Genomic DNA, 20,927 nt, shown 5'->3' on the forward strand with positions numbered 1-20,927 from the left:
GTGAACACCAGAACTCTTTCACCTTAATATTGTGACCCCCTAAACAGGACCACAACATTGGCGACATATGTGGATTCGGAAAAGGACCCACAAGGAACTCTTTTGGATAAACGACCAACTTCTGTTCAACAAACTCGTACTTTTCTACATTCTTTAAAAAAGTTAAGATTAGTTCCACAAAGTTTTTTCAATAAAAAAAAAAGTTTATTTTTCAAAAAGTCGTGAGTAAAAAAAATCTACAACGCTGTCTATTGCTAAAGAATTGACTTAATTCATTTCTAACTTTTGATTTGTGCACGTCATGCAAAGTTTTCAAATTTGAAATCAGACAGTTTTATTGCCCTGGAATTTTTTCTTTATCCAAAAGCCTTTATTTTTGGACTGTTCGTTGAAAGTAAACTTTTGAGTTTTGAACACACAAACGAAAAAAAAAAAAGAAGAGAAAAAGAAACTAGCTTTTTTTTTTTTTTTTTTTGCAGGCTGGCCGACTTTCGCTTGTGCAAATATCTTAATTTTTCCTTTTTTGCAAGAAGCCATTTTCATTTTACAGTATATATTCGAGAAAAAAAATTTATTACTGTGACCTAAAAATTCCTCTGTCTGCATGATTTTTGTTTTTTCGGTAAAACAATGAGAAAAGAAAAAAAACATATATCAATTCTACGAAAATTCAGGACAACAACGTGAATACTCGACCGGATTTTTGTTATGAAAATGGATTTTAATTCGTTTTATTATTCCAAATTCTTCTGGACTCAAAATTCTTCATATTTTTCTCGAGAGAGTTAAATTCTCAATTGTCTTTTGTTCTCTCTGGAAAACTGAACTTTTTTTTCTATTAAAACCACATGTACATAACTTTTTCTTTTCATGAATATTAATTTAATATATCTTCTCCGTAAAGTTGTGGCTTTTCTGTTTATCATTTCTTAGATACAGATTAACCTTGTGAGTCTATTTATTTTTCAAAATGGAAGAGCTTTCAAGGCAACTAGTTGAAATGATACGTTTTCAGCTGACTCAGACTTTGGAATTACAGAAACAAAGAGGAGGAGAAAGAAAAGAAAAAGAAGACAGAGAAAGAAAAAGAGAAAGAGAAGTGAAAAGAAGAGAAAGAGTAGAAAGAAAGTAATTCAGCGAAAAAAAATACTGGAAATGCAGACACAAGGCAAAAACTAATGGAATTACTAAATTAAAGCAAAGAAAGACCAGAATGTTTTTTCCCCAACCATGATCTGGTCAGCAATCGATATTTCACTATCGTCCTAAAAAAGAGTAACCTTTTGAAACCTATTTTCGCAGATTTGGTGACATATTCAGGATTAATTGTAAGTCATGGAGTATGCAAATGAAGGTTTGTCTTTTATTACAAAAATTTTGAACTGCAGAACATAAGTTCGTGGACTACATCATCCCTAAACAGACAAGCGAATTGTCCTTTAGCGAGACAGTGAAATCTTTGATGGAATTATACTGTCTAAAAACCAACTTATTCCAGAAAAGATGGAGTTGTATCAACTTGACACGCAAAGAAGACCAAAATTACATATTTGCTTCAGACATAAATAGACACTGTGACGACTTCGGACTATCCACATTGACTGCCAACAACTTTAAGGTTCTGATTTTCATTCAAGGCTTAGCGTCAACCAAGGACGCTGAACTCAGATGCCGGGTATTAAACAGATTGGAAAAGGGAACAAATATAACCCTTCAACAATTAGCAGAAGAATACCAAAGGATCATCTTGGAGAATCAAGACTCCAAAAATATAGAAGAAGCAGGAGTAGCACACATTAGAAAGGTACGAAATAACAAAAAATCTTATTCTCCAAACAGTCAAGCAAAAGCCAAACATAATTTTCCGGAAAAATCTCAAAAAAGCCGGATTTGCCCTGTTATCTATGCAAAAGATGTAAAGAACTTCCCTAGCAGACAGATTGTCCAGGAAATGTGATCAGTACAGATGCAATGGACACAAAGGCTCACATTGCAGAGCAAAAGGACCCCACAGTAGCCACTTAAAAACAACAAGGACTCAATCAGAGAACAAAAATGTACAGAAGTTAAAATTGGGAATAAGAATGTTAGTGGTTCGGATTTGTCCATCATAAACCACCATACTTAGTGCAAAATTGATAAACTGAAGATGAGAGCAAAGAAAGTTGCTCGTTCAATAACTAGAGAAAGAATAAGATTTGAAGGTGAAGTTACTACTAACATAACTCAAACTTAAGATGTTTGTGTTAAGAAACACTAATAACCTTTTTAGTATGGGCTGGATCCAAAACTTTGAACTCTTGGACTCACCCAATAGCGATTTTTGTCAGAAAGCCAAAGCTAAAAAACTAAAGAAAGACCTATAAAAGTCATTCCCCAATGTTTTTTCGGATAAACTAGACCACTGTACAAAAATAGAGACGAAGTGCAAATTACAAGATAATATCAAAAAGAAACGGAGCGTACAATTTGCTTCTATGCAAAAGATCAAGAAATAACTGGACAGATTCGTCAAAACAGGAATTTTGACCACAGTCAACTACAATGAGGGGGCTGCCCTCACTGTGTATGTAAAGAAAAAATATAAGGATATCAGAGTCTGTGCAGACTTCTCAACTAAGTTGAATGCAGCACTAATGGATCATCATTATCCGCTACCCAGCCTAAACTAAATGGAGGAAAAGCATTCTCAAAAATAGATCTGAGCGGTACGTACTTATAAATTCCGGTTGAAGAAGAAAACTTGAAACTTTAGTGTATTTCCACTCACAAGGGATTATTTAAATTCAATAGTTAAGTTTTCAGAATCAAAGTCACACCAGCTATTTTTCAAGAGATAACTGATACGATGTTGAGCGGCCTTAATTTTTCCATCAGATACTAGGACGATATTCTAATGAAAAGCGAAACTATAGAGCAACATAGAAAACACGTTTTTTCAGGTATTCGAAAGGATAAATGAGTACGGCTTCACACTTAAAAACACTAAATGTGAATTTTTCTTCAACAAAATAAAGTACTTAGGGCAGATAATAGACAAAAACGGTAGGTGGCCTGATCCAGAAAATTCCATAGCAATAAAAAATATGTCTGAGAAACACAATACAACAACATTGCAAAGCTTTTTTAGGCCTAACTAACTGCTACCAATCCTTCATTCCCAATATGCACACACTACACGGAAAAACATGGTTTGGGACTGGACCACTGAATGCAAGATGATATTCGAAAAGCTGAAAGAGGTGCTCACATCAAAACTATTCCTGACTCACTGCAACTCAGATTTAGACATTATCATTGCAAGCGACGCAAGCATATATGGAATCAGCGCGTGTATCCTACATAAAATGCTGGACAGATCCACGAAACCTATGGCAACCACGTCGCAGGAAGGAATTATTCCGAGATAGAGAAAGAATCATTAAGTATCATCTTTGTGGTAACAAGATTTCACAGATACCTGCACGGACAACATTTCAAATTTACAAATGGATCACAAGCCACTGATCTCTATCTTTGGATCAAAGAAAGGGTTACCTAGACATACGGCAAATAGGCTCCAACGATGGGGAACAATCCTTTTGAATTATGACTTTGATACAGAGTTCCTTCTGTCAGAGAAGTTAGGACATGCAGACAGCCTATCCCGGTTAATATCAAGGACTGGTGAACCACAACAAGACTCAGTGATCGCATCAGATTACAGTTCAATTCTATTCAACACTGTGGAAGAAAAAGGAAACTGATAAGCCCCCCTTTTTTTTTTTTTTTTACAAGGTGGTCACCACTTATCAAGGCCCGGAAGCCACTCAGGGATAAGGGTTATTGTAAGTATAGTACGTTAGTGTGGATATTTAAAGTGTCTACTTAAGGGGGCGGTTCATCAGGAATTTGTTTACGTTGGACTTGAAGACATCCAAGTTGTAGTCAGGAGGGAAGCAGGCAGACAGAACAGAGTTCCACAGGCGTGCAGTTCTAAGAAAGAAGCTTTGTTCATGGAATCTACGTATTGATTTGAGCATAGATAAAGAGTGGGGAAAGTTTTTGACAGTGGATTCAGCTGCCATGGAAATAACGATAAAACAAAGATAGGCTTGCAACGTCTCTTCTGTGGGAGAGAGGTTGCAGGGAAGAGAAAAGGGCGTCCTTCACTAAGCCACAAAGTCTATTTTGTACTCTGTCAAGGCAGGATATGCTATTTTTAGCAGCTCCTACCCAGATATGGCAGCAGTATTCCATCCTTGGACGTACTTGGCTTTTATATAGATAGAGAATTGCATCAGTAGTGAGATAATGGAATAACCTAACATCCCTTCATCGATGAAATGAACTATAGATATATTGACCCTCTCACGTGACTGAGAGAGAAGGAAAAAAGACAGGAAGAGAATAAGAAAATATGTCGAGTAACTCTTATGTCACATGTATTCCCTTGTAAATAAACCCCTTTGTCTTTCACCCATAACCCCGTGTTTCTTGTTATATTCTTATTTAAAGTAAGGATATAATAAATGGCGACAGGATTCGAATTCACAGAAGGAAACTTTAAGGCAAAAACATATTGGAAAACGAAGAGAAAAAATACTGCACAAAAAAATTCAACTACTGAAAAAAAACAAAAAAACTAAGACACACAAAAAGTAAGTTATTCTTTTTAATTCAGTCTGTTACGGTCCTACTGAAAAAAGAGAAATTGACATTTCACGAAGCATTTAAAAGAACAATTTTTGAAAGTTGTCAATTTCAAATTTCTTTTGCTTCATAAGAAGAAAAAAAATATGCGGAAAGGAACGCTTGTATGCTGTTGGTTCGGTGTCAATTTCGTGTGTGTAACCCCTCCAAAAATCTTGTCTACAAAAGAATTTCTTTTTTTGTGGTTTAAAAAAAATATTCAGTGAATTTATTCAATGCTTTGTGCAGGTACTGTTAACCTTTTGTTTTATTACTGTGTTTAAAAAAAAATTCTTCAACATGGAACAATTAGCCAAGTTTACAAAAACGATACAATTAGCACTGGCGGCTCAACAAAGCCAGATGGAATTTTTACAAAAAGAACAGTTAAAACAAAATGAAGTATTAAAAAAAATATTAATGAAACAAGAAGAAAAGAAGGATTGTCGGTTCACCCTGGAAGGAATTGCAAATTCATTGACAGAATTTTTATATGAACCAACTAATGGCTTAACGTTTCCAGCATATTATCGTAGATATAAAAATATTTTTCCAAATGATGTCAGGCATGGTCGGATGAAGTTATTTTACTGTTGCAAAAACTGGGTTCTCATGAAAATACCAAGTAAACCAATTTTATACTCCCAAGGAAACGCAGAGATATTTTTTTCTAAAGAGACTATAGAAATTTTATCGAACATTTTCGGGGAATGGGATAGCTTATTTTATACTCGTTATAGGTGTTTAAATATTTTGAAACAAGATGATGAAAACTTTATCGCCTATACTGGGAGAGTAAATGCCCAATGCGAGTTATTTAAGTTGAAAGACCTAAAATATGACAGGTTTAAATGCTTGATATTTTGCAAGGGTTAACATCCTCGAAAGATAAAGAGATTCGTTCTAGGATGTTATCCATTATGAACTAATGCATAGAAATAACCTCACAGAAAGTTACTGAGGAATGCCAGAAACTGTTAAATTTAAAACAAGATAATACTAGTATCGAAGAGAAAAATGTTGACAAATACAAAGGGTAAAGCAAGGTGACCACTATGTAAAAAAATACTGTAAGACGTGTGGAGGAAAGAATCACTTCACAAAAGAGTGCTACTTCAAAAGCAAAATATGTTATAAGTGCGGGTGTAAAGGACACAAATCAACAGTATGCAAAAAGAAGAAATACTGTAAGCCTGAAATAAAGACCATTGATTCTAAAAAAAGAGTCCATGTATGGTAAAAATGGAAATATATTGAAGTTAAAATTAATTTCTGGAAAGTAAACTGTCTTTTGGATACTGTAAGTGACATATCCTTAATTGATGAAACAACATGGAAGAAAACTGGTTCTCCAAAGCTGCAAAACACAAAGAAAAGTGCCAGAGGAATGTCTGGAAATAGATTAAAATTTAAGGGTGAATTTTATACTAATGTGACCCTGAATGAAAAGACGTTAAAAACTAAAATATATATGATACCTGGAAAAAATTTGAATCTATTCGGTATAGATTTGATGAGACTTTTCAATTTATGGTAGAAACCAATAAACTCATTTTGCAAAAGAGAAGAGTAAATGTGACAGGATCTGAAAGTCCCAAACTGCTAAGAAGATTTGTTGGGGATTTGAAGAAGGATTTTAAAAATGTATTTTCTGAAGGTCTGTGTTGCTGCACTAAAACGGAAGTGAAATTTGAACTGAAAGATGAAGCGAAACCAGTGTTTATACCCAAAAGGAAGGTTCCGTATTCGGCATTAGAAACAATCGAGAAAGAATTAAATAGACTCAAAGAAATCAGAGTAATAAAAAAAGTGGACTCCTCTGAATGGGCATCACCCACAGTTTATGTGAAAAATAAAAATAAAAAAATCAGGGTATATGGGGATTTTTTGACGGGACTGAATGATTCCTTAAAGGATCATAACTATCCAGTCCCTACCCCTGAGGAAATATTTTCTAAGTTAAATGGAGGAAAAATTTTCACAAAAATTGACTTATCAGAAGCATATTTGCTGGTCAAAGACGACGAAGATTGTTCTAAATACCTGACAGTGAATACTCATAAAGGATTATTCTCCTTAAAACGATTGCCGTTTGGGTTGAAAGTAGCACCAAATTTATTCCAACAAATTATGGATGCCATACTAGCAGGCTTGTATTTTGCAATGGCTTATTTAGACATTTTGATAAGAAGCAAAAATGTTGAAGAACATAAAAACCATATTCGGAAGGTATTCGAGAAAATAGAAGACTACGGATTTAAAGGGGCTCTCGAAAAATGTAATTTTCGTATGGACAAGATTGAATATTTGGGACAAATAATTGATTGGAAAGGTAGAAGACCTAACCCAAATAGGACAGAAGCAAATAGAGACATGCCTAGACCAGACAATGTAGTGAAGTTACAGTCATTCTTGGGTCTAGCAAACTACTATAATTCTTATATCCCAAATATGCACGGAGACAACTATTAAATGAATTATTAAAGAAGAATAAAAAATGGCCCTGGACAAAAGAATTTTTTTTTATTACATTTTCACCACAAACAAGGCACACTGCTACTTTGATGTAGGGGCTACTATCAGGGACATAAGCTACAGGGGTACTATGTGGGGAGTTGGGCAGCAAGATGTCAGTTTACGTTACTCTTGAACTTCTGCATGTCAGTACAGTTGGGGAAGCAGGAACCTGGCAGAGAGTTCCAAAGTCTAGTGGTTCTGGGGAAGAAACTACTGGAGTAGAAGGCTCTCTTACATCTAGGGATCTCTACTGTGAAGGGGTGGGATTGTACTGCTTGTCGGGTTTGTCGGGGGTATTTAAATAGAGGGGATACAAGTGCTTGCAGTTTGTTGGAGCATTCACCGTTAAAGTACTTGTAGAACAGGCAAAGGGATGCTACATTTCATCAATGGGACAGAGACTGAAGCTTGGATGATAGTTCAGGACCTATTAGGTTGGCGACTCTCTTTTCTAGTAGTGATAGACTAGTAGCAGATGCACCGGTCCAAATATGACAACAATACTCCATACATGGGCGAATGGTGGCCTTATAAAGGTACATGATACTTTCAGGGGTCAGTAGCTTTCTAGCACGCTAGAGAGAACCTACCTTTTTCGCAGCGGTCCTGGCAATGCTCTCAATGTAATTGTTCCAACTCACGTTTCCTGTGAACGTTAGGCCGAGGAGTTTAAAAGATATGCTTTCAGATAAAGAGTCTTTGGCCATTGCTATTGGTGGTAGAGAAGGTTTCTTGTAGTTATTGAAGGAGACAAGTTTAGTCTTGGCAGCATTGAATGTGACCATCCATTTATGTCCCCATTCCACTACAGATCGGAGGTCATCCTCTAGTGTTTCTGCCATTTCTTTAGATATGTGTTCATTTGTTTTCCTGTCGTGCCTGTTATAGAGTAAAATAACATTCGTTACAATAGGCAACATCGATGCCTCTATTCAGTCTCGAAAGGTCACCCATCTGGCACTGACCAGGCTCATCGTTGCTTAACTTCAGTGATCTGATGGGAACCAGTGTGGCAAACAGGATTATACCGTATATAAGAGGCAACATACAGAATGGAAAAGCAAAAAATTAAAACTGAAAATTGAAACTGAAAAGGGCAAAAAAACATGGAAAATAGGGGAAAAAAAGAAATATATACGGGGTATCCATAAAGTTTGCGTGTATTTTAAATAAATTATAACCTTATTTGTATTTGTGATAAAAATATTCTGTAAAAAATGTTATGAACTTTTAAGTCTAGCTATTGAATAATTCTTCACTACAAAATTTGCAACTTTTAAATGAGTAAAAAAAAAAGTACTTTCTTTTTTTTTATTCAGAATCAATTTGATCGATGGCTTTAATTAAACTGTTTTTCGTTGGCTGAACTTAATTGTTTTTTTTTAGGACATTTTTTTTTTTTTTTTTTTTTTTTTTTTTTTACAAAGGCATCACCACATTATCAAGGCCCAGAGGCCACTCAAGGATAAGGGTTAAAGAGTGTACAGTAGAAATTGGTCAATATAGTAATCATTAGTAATGAAAATTTGGTAAATTTAATAACTTATATGGAACGGCTCATCAAGAACTTATTTACTTTAGACTTGAACACAACCATATTGTAGTCAGCCGGAAAGCAGGAAAACGGAAGACAATTCCACAGGCGTGCAGTTCTAAGAAAGAAGCTTTGTTCATGGAATCTACGTTTAGGTTTAGCCACAGATAAAGAGTGGGGGAAATTATTGATAGTGTTTACAGCTAGACGAGTGTTTCTTGTGAAAGTTTGGCGAGGGGGGACCAAAGATTGAAGCTCAGTTGAACACTTTCCATGAAAATAACGATACATCAGAGACAAACTCGCAACATCTCTTCTGTGAGATAGAGGTTGCAAGGAGGAGAAAAGGACATCTCCTACGAGGCTACGAAGTCTATTTTGAACTCTATCAAGGCAGGACAAGTCCTTTCTAGCAGCTCCTGCCCAGATGTGGCAACAGTATTCCATCCTTGGACGTACCTGGCTCTTATATAGGTAGAGAATAGCATCAGCAGTGAGATATCTACTGGATCGATAGAAAGATCCCACCATTTTTCCAGCGGCCTTGGCAACAGATTTGATATACGTGTTCCATTTAAGATCAGGAGTAATGGTCAAGCCCAGAAGCTTGTCAAAACTTGAGGCCTCCTGAAGACGAGAGCCATTCATTTCAATTGATGACAAATGTGGATTAGAATGTTGATGATGTAAAGAGAGAAGCTTGGTTTTAGATGCATTAAAAGTAACCAGCCACTCCTTTCCCCATTGTACTACGTGCTCAAGATCAGAGGAGAGAGAATTGACAAAACAATTGTGTATGCAACCAAATCTAGTTCATTAGAATATTTGAATAATAAAATAATGATTTCAGACTTAAACTTAGGGACTCTTGCATCTTGCAATGTATGAGGCAGTCAAAGCATACCATCAATTTCAGTCTGAAGCCAGATCTATAGAACCCGTCCATTTTTTTTTTACTGCAACCAAATCTCTCTCGATTGTATGCTTCCATTTCATTTTTGGTCTTCATCTTCTTATTCTCATCAAGGGTTCTTTTGAACACTTGGTTGGTAATTCTTCCTGGGGCAAATCTTAGGGTATGTCCGAGCCAGCGTAGACGTTGTTTGCAGATTATTAATGATATTACCAATTGGTTAGAGTTTTTTTCTGACTTTTTGGTTGGTAGTTTAATCACTTTCTTTGATCCCTAGAATCTTTTAAATCTGAATAAATGAATTTCCTCTGATGAGATGAGCCATTCATTGAAAATACATGGGTTAAGGCAAAAATTTTAATAATTATCTGTATTCTTTTGTCAAAAAATAAATTTGTAGCAATTCTACATAATTTAACTCAGAATTTTCATTTATATTACTGCTTTATTTCGCCTATTGAGCTTTTTTTTTATCTGTTTGGGATTGTTTTTGAACACAACAGAGTTATTCTTTTTTCCGATCTTTATGGATAACTTTTCAATTTGCCGATAATTTCAGTAGGCAAGTTATACAGAATGGTGCTCAAAAGTTGTTGTTCGGCCATATTCTTCTCAAGCGCTTTCTATCGGTTCATCCGATTATCATCAGTAGCGATTGTTGTTTTCGTTTTCTTTGAGGCGTGGTGTATTTATAATTTTTTACGAACATATATGGCAATTAAGTTACACAGAATCTTCCACATTTCATCCTCATAGGGAACCGTCATTTTAGCCTGACATTTTCCTATGGGAATGAAACACTGAAGATTCTGTTCAGCTTAATTGCCATATATTTTCAAAACTTATTACCTAGCTCTACTAATGTATTGAGCATTATTAAAGTAAACACTGTAAATTAATGCATAAAATATATCTCCTTTTATGTGAATATATAAACAAATTTATATATCTATATATATTATATAAAAGGAACTTCGTGTGTGTATGAGTTCGTTCCCTATAGACTCTTAAACAGCTGGGTCGATCTTTTTGAAATTTCACACAAATGTACTGTATGTGCCTGGTAGTGCTTTTAGATAGGTTTCATATCGGAATGTCTTTGATAAGTACCGATAATTGAAAAAAATCTGAGGAAAGAGGAACAGGCGATTTTTATTAAACTTAACACCTTATACAGCCTAACATCACAAGTGCATTTGAAAAGTTTTATTATTGAACCAGCAGAAAGATTTGTCATATAAAATCAATAGTAGGTTCTTTGATATGACAGGGATGCATTCGAAATGAATGTTTCTGCTTGGAGCACAATTGAAGCATGATAGTTGACTTTTGCATTTTAAACTTTAATCCAAGTCATTATATGGAAAAATAATTTTTGTAAAATCAATAATAGGTTCTCTACAGTGCAATATCGACTACAATATATTGTGGGGAGGTATGTGAAGGTTCCTCCCGGTGCACCGCAGGGATTTTCCAATAAAAAGCAATTAATCAATCGATTTGACCGAAAAATGATTGATTCCACTGATTTTGATGACAATAAAAATATGGGAGGGTGAAACATTTGTTGATCATTATTCAATCCCGGGCAACGTCGAGTTTCCCTGCTAGTATATATATATATATATATATATATATATATATATATATATATATATATAACCTTAAAAATGAACAGTTGTAAACAAGCCAGAAAAACCTCTGATCCAATTTAACACAGATAGTGCACAATAGTTTTCTGAGGTGAAAAAACTCAAAACACCTGATTTACTGAGAAGCGAAGTAATTGCTCACTTGTAGTTGAATATCAGCACATCTGGCAGCATAAAATGAAGCATTCCCTAGGAAGAAATAGAGAGAGATAAGGAAACAAAGGGAGATTGAAAGAAATAGAAATGGAAAGAGAGAGAGAGAGAGAGAGAGAGAGAGAGAGATAAAGGGAAGGGAAAAGAGAGAGAGAGAGGGCAAGAGGAGAAATTTGTTATAATTCTAAGTAAATGCACACCATATGACTGACTTGATAAAGAAAGAAACAAAGATTCTATTTTTTTTTTTTTTTTTTTTTTGCACCGATGAAGTTCACACAAGTAAATTATTGTTGATAAATGTGATGCCTGTGTAAAAAAAAAAAAAAATAGTATTTCGGGTGCGGCTACGACAGTAAAGCAGCAAATAAATATGGAACGATGCCTCTTGCGGTTCAGTAATACCAGATGACGAATCAGAAGGTGATTCCCGGCTTTCCTCCTGCTTCAATAAGCTGTGCTCCATCAGAGATGCTAATTGAGAGCAACTTGACAAGCAACTACACCAGCATTAATCATTTAATTTTCATGTTGCAATATTTCGCAACTTTGGAGGTCTTTTGCCGAGGGACGGTTTAGTTTCTACTTGACGGCATATCAGCCTACACTTATGATATATCATTTATAGTGTTTGGACTTTAAAAAGAACATGTTTTTTATGTTTGTGTAAATTCATTTGGATTGAAAGAAAGGATTCCTATTAAGAAATTAGATAGCTTTATGCAAAGGGAGAAAAAAATGGGGTGGAAACCCTTTGTGAAAATTCAGATAGCTGCAATATTTTTGTGAAATTTTTTAAATAGGAATTAGATATTGTTGTGTCATGGAACAACAGTGAAAATAAGAACAATCAAATCGAGGTTCGGTTAAGGAACAAGTGTATTAACAATAATGTACAAAGATAGGAAAGCGTGTATATCTGCTGGGCACTCCTCTAACAGTTGAAGTGCAGTCGCATCTCTCTCACCGATGTTGGAATTACTAGCGCTATTTATAGTGCTAATCGGTGTAAATTTCTCTGTTCAAGGAAGGCCGGTATAACAGATATCAATTAATAATTACCCAAATCTCAAGGTATTTATTATTATAATATCCCATTTTACAAATATCCCTTTATAGATGCTAAAAATTTTTTAGCCTTTCTCACTTTTTTGTTGGGCATAGAAGTGCGGGGAGCGGGGGGGGGGAGATTATACTCCTCTCGATGGAAATCTGTGCTCAAATTAATGAATCTATGTGGTTAAAATAATCAGGTGTTAAATTTGACACACTGCTGCCAAAAATGCGCTACTCCAAATCTCAAAACTCAACAAAACGTAACACTCTAATGTCAAAATTCAACTCTAGAACATGACGCACTGCTGACATTACTTGCTATTCTGACATCCAAATCTCAAATCGGTACTTCTGCACTTTAGTGCTCGTTTTTCCATGAGACGTGCTCGACAATGCCCAGCAAAAACAAACCAGAAAATGCTGGATTATAACGAGCAAGCCAAAAGAGAGATGTCAACTAGCGGACGTTAAAAACTGTCCTGCTACCATCAGGGAAGGCTACAGCAGTATGCGATGCATTGAGGCGTTGGTTCTGCACATATGGTGCCCCGGACGGGATATCATCAGATGGAGGGCCACTATTCGACTCATTGGAGAATAAATCGTTCTTGGAAGATTGGGGCATAAAGAGACGTATATCATTCACAAATTATCTTCAAAGTAATGGCCGAATTGAACTGGCCATAAAAAAACAGCTAAAAGAATGCTCACGGACGGTATTGACGGCTGCGGCCACCTACGCCATGATCAGGCAGGCAGTACAGGCTATGATGACACACAGGAACATGCCCCACCAGGACCTCAGATTATCACCAGCTGAAATATTATATGTTCGAACAATAAGGGATCACATCCCTATACTTTGCAAGAAGCACTGGATTCATGATCGTTAGACAGAAACCAAAGAATTGAGAAAGGGTGATGGCAAAAAGGAACGTGTTAAAAACAAGTGAACACAAAACACGACGGCCATTATTATGTGGAAGGGTATGTAGAGAATGGGAACGACCGATGAGACGGATTGGAAAAAAGTGGAACACCGGTCATCATGCGGTGTTATAAATTCAGCACTAGTCTCGGTAGACTATTAAGTCTACTTTACACCAATGACCCACATACCAATTTTACAATTTTGATTTCTTAGCAGCCCTTTTTTCCAAATGCAAACCGATTAGAAAGTTTTCTACATTTCTGAATACCCTATATACGAACTTTCAAAAATTTGTAGATCAAAGATTTGTTGAGTATTTAAAGTGAGAAGTGTCCTCACACTCACACACATTCTCACTTCTATAGATAGAATAGATAAATTCATTGGGAGTGAAATAAGAAAACAAAATAATGGTGAGTTGGAATTTTTCTAAAGTGTAAACCACCATTTATTTTCTGGTTTATTTAGAACTGAAAACAAGTAGGTTGATCACTAAGTCGGACATGTGGGAAAAAAAAAAACGAAAAAAGGATAGAGTTTGGGAGGAGACAATGTCCTTTAGGATGAATCGAATTTTGTGAGGCTAAGGTCAATATGTGGGGAGTGAACACCTTGGATGAACATTATTACCAAAAAAGTAAAAATGAAAATGGGAATCACTCATTATGTAACATAGTGTATATGGACGCGCAGGGAAGTATCAGCAGCAAAAGATGGCTGTGAAGAAATTAGCAGCAGCCGAAAAAAGGCATATGCAAATTAGGAAGTGTGCACAAGAAGAAAAAAGGGGGGGAAAAGAGAAAAAATTCACCACATGCTAAAAAAAAAGTCAGCACCGAATGTGAAAAGCGAAGATGAGAATGGGCTGGCTGTGGCTAGCATGTGGTCGGAATAAAGAGAAACATATGCCAGGCTAAAATGGACAGGTGGCAGCGAGAGACTTTTTAAGTGGTGCCAAAAATAACGGTAACAAAAACGTTTTGTAAAAAAGAAAAAAATGTCGACCCAGATATTTATTTCCTCTTGTTTGTCCCTATAACATTACAATTAGACTAGATAAGAGGTTAATTTAATGGGGGAGGGGCAAAAATACCAGGGAACATATACTAACATGTGTCTCCTTTTCATACACACAAGTTCACAATGATTATTCACGTTTTGTTGAATTTCGAGAAAAGTAATATTTTTCTGTCACATCAGATTCTAAACTTTGAAATATTTGCAAGAATATAAAAAAAATTTACATTTTAAATAAATTAGGCACAAGGCCATTCAAAAGTGTGGAAAAGTGATGAACTAGAATTATCTCAATTACCACTAAGAATTAATGTGGCTAGACTGAAGAAAATGATGGATCAGGGGCCAAGAACAGGTTGCAGATTATTTGATGAAGATGGCGGTATCTCTTGAAATTCTGAGAGACTTGCTGCAAGAAAGTCTTGTTTTAATTTTGTTTCATTTATTATGTTTTTAAGCAACTCTAATCTTCACAAGAAAATAAAAGTTGTCTTCAAATAAAAGAAGCTCTGTTTTTTGTGTTAAGTGCCGAGAGTGATCTCCCTTGCTTCTTATTGCAGATTCATTGACTAGAAAACAAAGATGATGATTTTGAAAATTACCAGAAGTCTGTGAAAGGAATTATGTGAAGAGTAAATGAACAACCACAATACCATATTCGCACATCCCCAAATGATTAAAAAATTTATTGTTCATAAATATGCATACAAAAATTTTATAGACTGCACTTTAATCCTTGCCAAAACATCATTATTACGTAAAAAAAAAAAAAAAAAAAAGCAAACATTTACTTACATAAACTTGACAGTAGCCAAAGTTGCTGGATTTGGTTTCGGCATTCCATGGATTGGCAAAGGAAGCTGCGAAACAGGTGTTTGACAGATGAATGCAACATGGTTGCCCTCTTTTGCATATGACACTGCACATTGAAATAGCAGTGAGCGTTGATCTCTAAAAAGTAAAACAAATAAGAACGGCCTATAAATATAAATGCTTGGTTTTCGTTCTTTTTAAATAAGTTTTTTAATTTTAATTTCTTAAATATTTTTTATATACTCTCAAATATTTATTATAGTTCTTTTCTTTTTTTTTTCATAAAAAAGATGCTTATGCACTTATGTTACCGTGCTATTTTTTAAATAATATTTTTCAGTTAAATTCAAGTTCCACAATATTTTTTTTTTAAATTGTTAGGTGGAAGTACAGAACAGTTACAAAATATCCTCCCTTTCACGTGTTAAGAATGGCTTTTAAAATTATATATAATTAAAATGATATATAATAAAATTTCCAAATTGGACCTTTATTATTCCTGATATCCATAAATAACCTCCCTGATAAAATTTTCTCTGATGTAGGGATATTTGCTGATGACACCATGCTCTATAACAGATACAAGGATAAAACGAATAAACACATATCTAAGTAAATTGCTAAAACTCTAGAGGAAGACCCCCGGTCTGTAGTGGAATGGAACCGTAACTGGTTGGGTACGTTCAATGCTGCCAAGACTAATCTCATTTCCTTTAACCTTCTCAACCACTGATTGGCGTGGCTAATGATACACTGCCTGAAAATACTTCCCTCAAGCTCCCAGGGTTAACATTCACAGACAGCATGAATTGGAACAAATACATTGAGGCAATTACCAAGGCTGCTGCAAGGAAGGTGGGCTCTCTCTACCATGCTAAAAGGTTACTCACAGAGAGTATCCTGTATCTCTACAAGGCCATGGTTCACCCATGCATGGAGTATGTTACCACATCTGGGCTGGTGTAATGTGTCACTAGTCTCTTGCTTCTAGACAGAGTTAAAAAAAAAAAAAAAAAAAAGAGAGACGCTAACTTAATATCAACCTGGACTCCAATCTCTGTCCAATCGCCAAAACGTGGTATCCTTGCAAGTATTTCAATGGCAAATGCTCTGACGAAATCCAAGCACTAATACACCTTCAACAACAATATCCCTGACAAACCCGAAAAGCAGCAAAATCCCACCCTTACACTTTAGAGATCCTTAGATACCATAAAGCCTTCTATTTGAAGAGCTTTTTCCCTCGGACTACACTTTGGAATTCCCTCCCAGACCCCTGACTTTACTGACATGCAAAAAGACATCTACCTGCCCAACTCCATAAATAGTTGTATGAGTATCTTGTGTAGGAGACGGGAAGTCTCGTCGTGGGCGACGAAGCGTTTCACTGAAGAACCACGGCAACACACAGCGAACCAACAAACAATGACAGCCACGGCGCGAAGGTAACTAACAAAGCTCAGCTGACTGCATGAATAGAAACGGAACCCAACGGTCACTGTACTGATCGCCACGAACATCAGAACCCGACTGCCTCGCACCTCCAATGGACCGATTTTTATTCCTCAAGATGGCCTAGCTAATTTGCATCCCCGCGCGATCCTGCGAGATTCCGTCTCTAATAAAAGCAGGCAGGCGCCATCTTGAAACTCTTTCGTCCGCTGCCCCGACCACAGGATCAGCCACCACCCCACACGCCAGGCACACACGGACCCTCTTGCGCCGAGGGCTACGGTTAGTCTCACAATAGTGTACCTGCAAATCTTGTTGAACTCATGAATTTTTCTGTAAAACTCAGGAATCTGCACCAAATTGAAAACGAAACCCTTTATTTAATCCTAGGATGTAAGCATGCCCTTGTTCCATCAGCCATGACTGGGTAGAAGTCCTAAATAATTCGCAATTGTATTTTGGGTATGCCTTGCACTGAGGATTAAACCATCAACCTCTAGGAGAGTGTAAGTTAAAACTGAATTTTCCCAAGTACTTGATCCACTATGCCAAGTTACATCAACCGTTGTGTGAATAGCACTCAAGATGAGAACAGTAGTTGAACGAATAGAAAAAGATTCCAAGGCAAAGGATGTCACATAAAATATAGAAAATTGACGTTTCAGAAAATATATTGTTCTTAAACCACCATCTGCTTATACATGGAGTATTGTTCTCACATCTTGGCTGGTGCACCAAATCTCTCCCTCTTGAACAGGGCGCAAAAAAGAGTCTCTAACCTAATATGTTCCACACCATCTACTAAGCTTCAACCACTGTCTTATCTTTGCAATGTTGCATCTTCGTGTTCGTTTTACAAGTACTTCCACGGAATATGCTCTGATGAACTGACTGCACTTGTACTCCCTCAATGTAAATACCCTCGATCAACCTGACTAGCGAAAAAATCCCAACCTTTTACTGTACAGGTCATCAAATACCAAAAAAATCTTTCCCCTCTTATAATTTCTATCCTCAGACTGATTGAATTTGAAATTCCTATAATGCTCCGACTGTACCAACATACAGAAATTTAAATGTAATGAAAACAAACATCTTGCTCCACAAGTCCACACTTAGGATCTCTATAATCATATCAGCCCATTACGTCTTAGTGAGACAATATGTCTTGCTTGGAGAAAAAAATTTAAAATAGTATTTCAGAGAAAAGCTACAAGTCAGAAATGATAGCAGCATTTAGTAATATATTCTTGAAATCAGGATTGGTTATTCATATTATTTGGATTCTTCGGACTACCGTTCTCATCTTGAGTGTGATTTTTATGTTTTGGTCAATGCCACCTCCGACCTTCTTTAGCTGTATCTTGTCAAACTCGGGAATGTTTCTGTTGAATTCAAGAATCTGTACAGAATATTGAACGGAACACTTTATTCAATTTACAAGAATAACATGTTCTCGTTCCATCAGCCAATGACTGGATAGAGGTCCTAAGTAATTTGCAATTGTATTTCTGATTGCCCACACTGAAGATTAAACTTAAACCTCAGGAGAACATAACTTTTAGAACTGAATTTTTCTAGTACTCTAACCACTGCGGCATAGATTCTTGTGAAATTACTTAGGACCTTTATGAATAAAATGAAAGGTTATGTTTGAAATTCTGTGCAGATTTCCGAATTTGACAGAAAGATTCTCTGAGTTCAATAAAACACACCTGAAGAAGGTCGGAGGTTAGATCGATCGAAGCATTGTGAAAATACCACTCAAGATGAGAATAGTAGTCAGAAGTATTCAAATAAAATAACTTTGTTTTATTTTTATTCCCAAAGATTTTTGCACTTTTATAACACAAAATTCATTATTTCATTTTTTTTTTTTTTTGCTTAATTTTTTTGTTGATGATTTTATATTTTCTTCAAATAAATATTTCAAAGTGAAGTATCTGTTATCCACAACATCATTGCCATTTGATATCGGAAGTTGTCATGTAATTATTTCCCTTGATAAAAAAACAAGATCAAAATACGGATAGACATACAGACAGTTTATATTATAAGTGGATTAGCCTAAATAGATGAACCAATACCTAAGGCATTTCATTAATGAGCAATATTTTATTTTAGATCAAACAGAAACCTAAAGAGTTGACCTACTTCATCTAATTGCTGAGGAGAGACCTTGATTGGGTGGAGTCATAGGCGGCATCTTAATTGGAGGTTATTAACTGAAAATAGTTGATTGAAATTTAAATAATCATCGTGAATGTTTTGCGAGTTTAGCAAAAGTACTTTTCTATAAACCAACATTTTTGAAGAAACTGGAAAAATGAACTTTAATGACTACACTTCGATGACCTTACCTTTTGATATAATTAATCTGGGCTTATACATCTACCACTAGTTTCTCTCTCTTAGGCAGCGTTTAAACCCGAGTCTCAAACCTAATAGGTCCTGCACTGTCGGCCAAGCTACAACCTTTGTCTCATCACCACAATGTCGCATCCCTGTGCGTATTTTACTAGTACTTTCATGGACTGTATTCTGATGATATCACAGCACTCGCATACATACTCCCGACTAATCTGACTAGCAGCAAAATCCCACCCCATCACTGTTGATCCTTAGATGTCAGAAAGTCTTTTATTTTAATAGTTTCTTCTAAACAAGCACAGGAATGCAACATTGGGACAGGACCTATTAGATTGGAGACTCTGTTTTGAACTCTGTCCAATAGAGATAAAATAGTGGTTGATGTACCAGCCCATATTTATATAAATAAAACAGTAGACGTATGTGTGTGTGTCTGTGTGTAAATATTTAACCGATAAACTCTTAAAATACTGGTTACATAACACTGAAATTAACAGGAATTGGTAATCACACACCAAAGATAGTTTATAACAAGTAAAATCTTTGGTTGGATGGATAACGCATACAGAAATATGTCAGCAAGTTGAAATGCAAAATGTTCATTTCAACTTGCCAGCATATTTCTATTACTTTCTGTGCTTGCCCAAATTCAATTTATTTCTTCAAGTCGTTTAATATTAAATCTTATCTATCTCTTGATATCTCCACCAGTAGGGAATGCAACTGAAGTGCTGTTTCAGTTTCGAATCTAGATGATGGCATCCAAGTCATTTTTTTTTTTTTTTAACTTTTGAAATGACTACTATATATTAGGTAGAATATAATATTCAATAGAGAATTGGCTCTATAATAATAAATATAAAATGTGCATGAGTTAAAATATATTTAAGTGTATTTTACGATCAGGGAAATATGGACCCCCTCCCCCTGCCTCACAAGTTGTCTAATATAGATATACATTTAAATTCCTAAATAAGATAATTTTGGAATAATTATCAACATTACATTAAACCGTTACTTTTAATTGTAAATCAATATTTATATAATTTTATGACCAAGCAAGCCTGGGCATACCCTGCTAGTATGAAAATATTCCATGCATAGGTTATCGTACTTGACTCATTGTCTTAAGGTTTCAGTCTCAGTTTGGATTTTTTTTTTTCTTACAAGAAGTGGACTGATTAGAAAAAAATATAATACTCGTATGCACATGTCTCAGTTTCGGTTTTTCATTTTTTTAAGCAATTTAATGTTATGTTTGATACCGGGAAACACTGGGTGGCCTGCTAGTATATTTTCTAAAGCGATATTAGCATGTTTTTAATAGGTCTGTAACATCTATCATTTGACAAAAATATAATATATCATGGAACACTGTCACACACAGTAGACCACTGTGCCAAAGTTGGACTCCTCAAGTAAGACATATTCTTGATACGTAACATAATTAAATATATATATACATATTGATTTATAGATTGTCACTTGTTTTTGTCTTTCTTCCTCAACACCGACTACATTCCATTCCCTGCATTGTAATAGCCTTCTAAATCTCTTCTATATACCTATCTTACACAATGCTTCAAGGAAACTACATCTCATATATATATATATATATATATATATATATATATATATATATATATATCAAAATGCAAAGATTATAAAGCAGTGATATTACCTGCTCTACTATCTTCAGCATAAACCTACACATTGTACAGGGAGCACATAAAGAAGTTAGAAGCAATACAACAGCGCCACCTAAGAAAAATTATGAAAAATAAATGGAACGATCTTATACCAAATGTTGAAGTACTCAACAGAACCAAGATGGACAGCATAGAAACC

The 20,927-nt window shown here is 35.5% G+C and overlaps 1 protein-coding gene across 4 annotated transcripts in view; it reads right to left on the reverse strand.

Moving 5' to 3' along the window:
- Window positions 1-20,927, reverse strand: part of LOC145277047 (uncharacterized) — a 580,935-nt gene that overhangs the window by 506,409 nt on the left and 53,599 nt on the right. For all 4 annotated transcript variants that reach the window (XM_080128690.1, XM_080128687.1, XM_080128688.1 and 1 more), the window contains one exon: window positions 15,240-15,395. In XM_080128690.1, the coding sequence (XP_079984816.1) occupies window positions 15,240-15,395 (156 nt within the window). The remainder of the gene's footprint in view (window positions 1-15,239; window positions 15,396-20,927) is intronic.

Source organism: Euprymna scolopes, chromosome 5, assembly GCF_053919585.1.
Source record: "Euprymna scolopes isolate OS-2025 chromosome 5, ASM5391958v1, whole genome shotgun sequence".
In the NCBI taxonomy this organism is placed as follows: Eukaryota; Metazoa; Mollusca; class Cephalopoda; order Sepiida; family Sepiolidae; genus Euprymna; species Euprymna scolopes.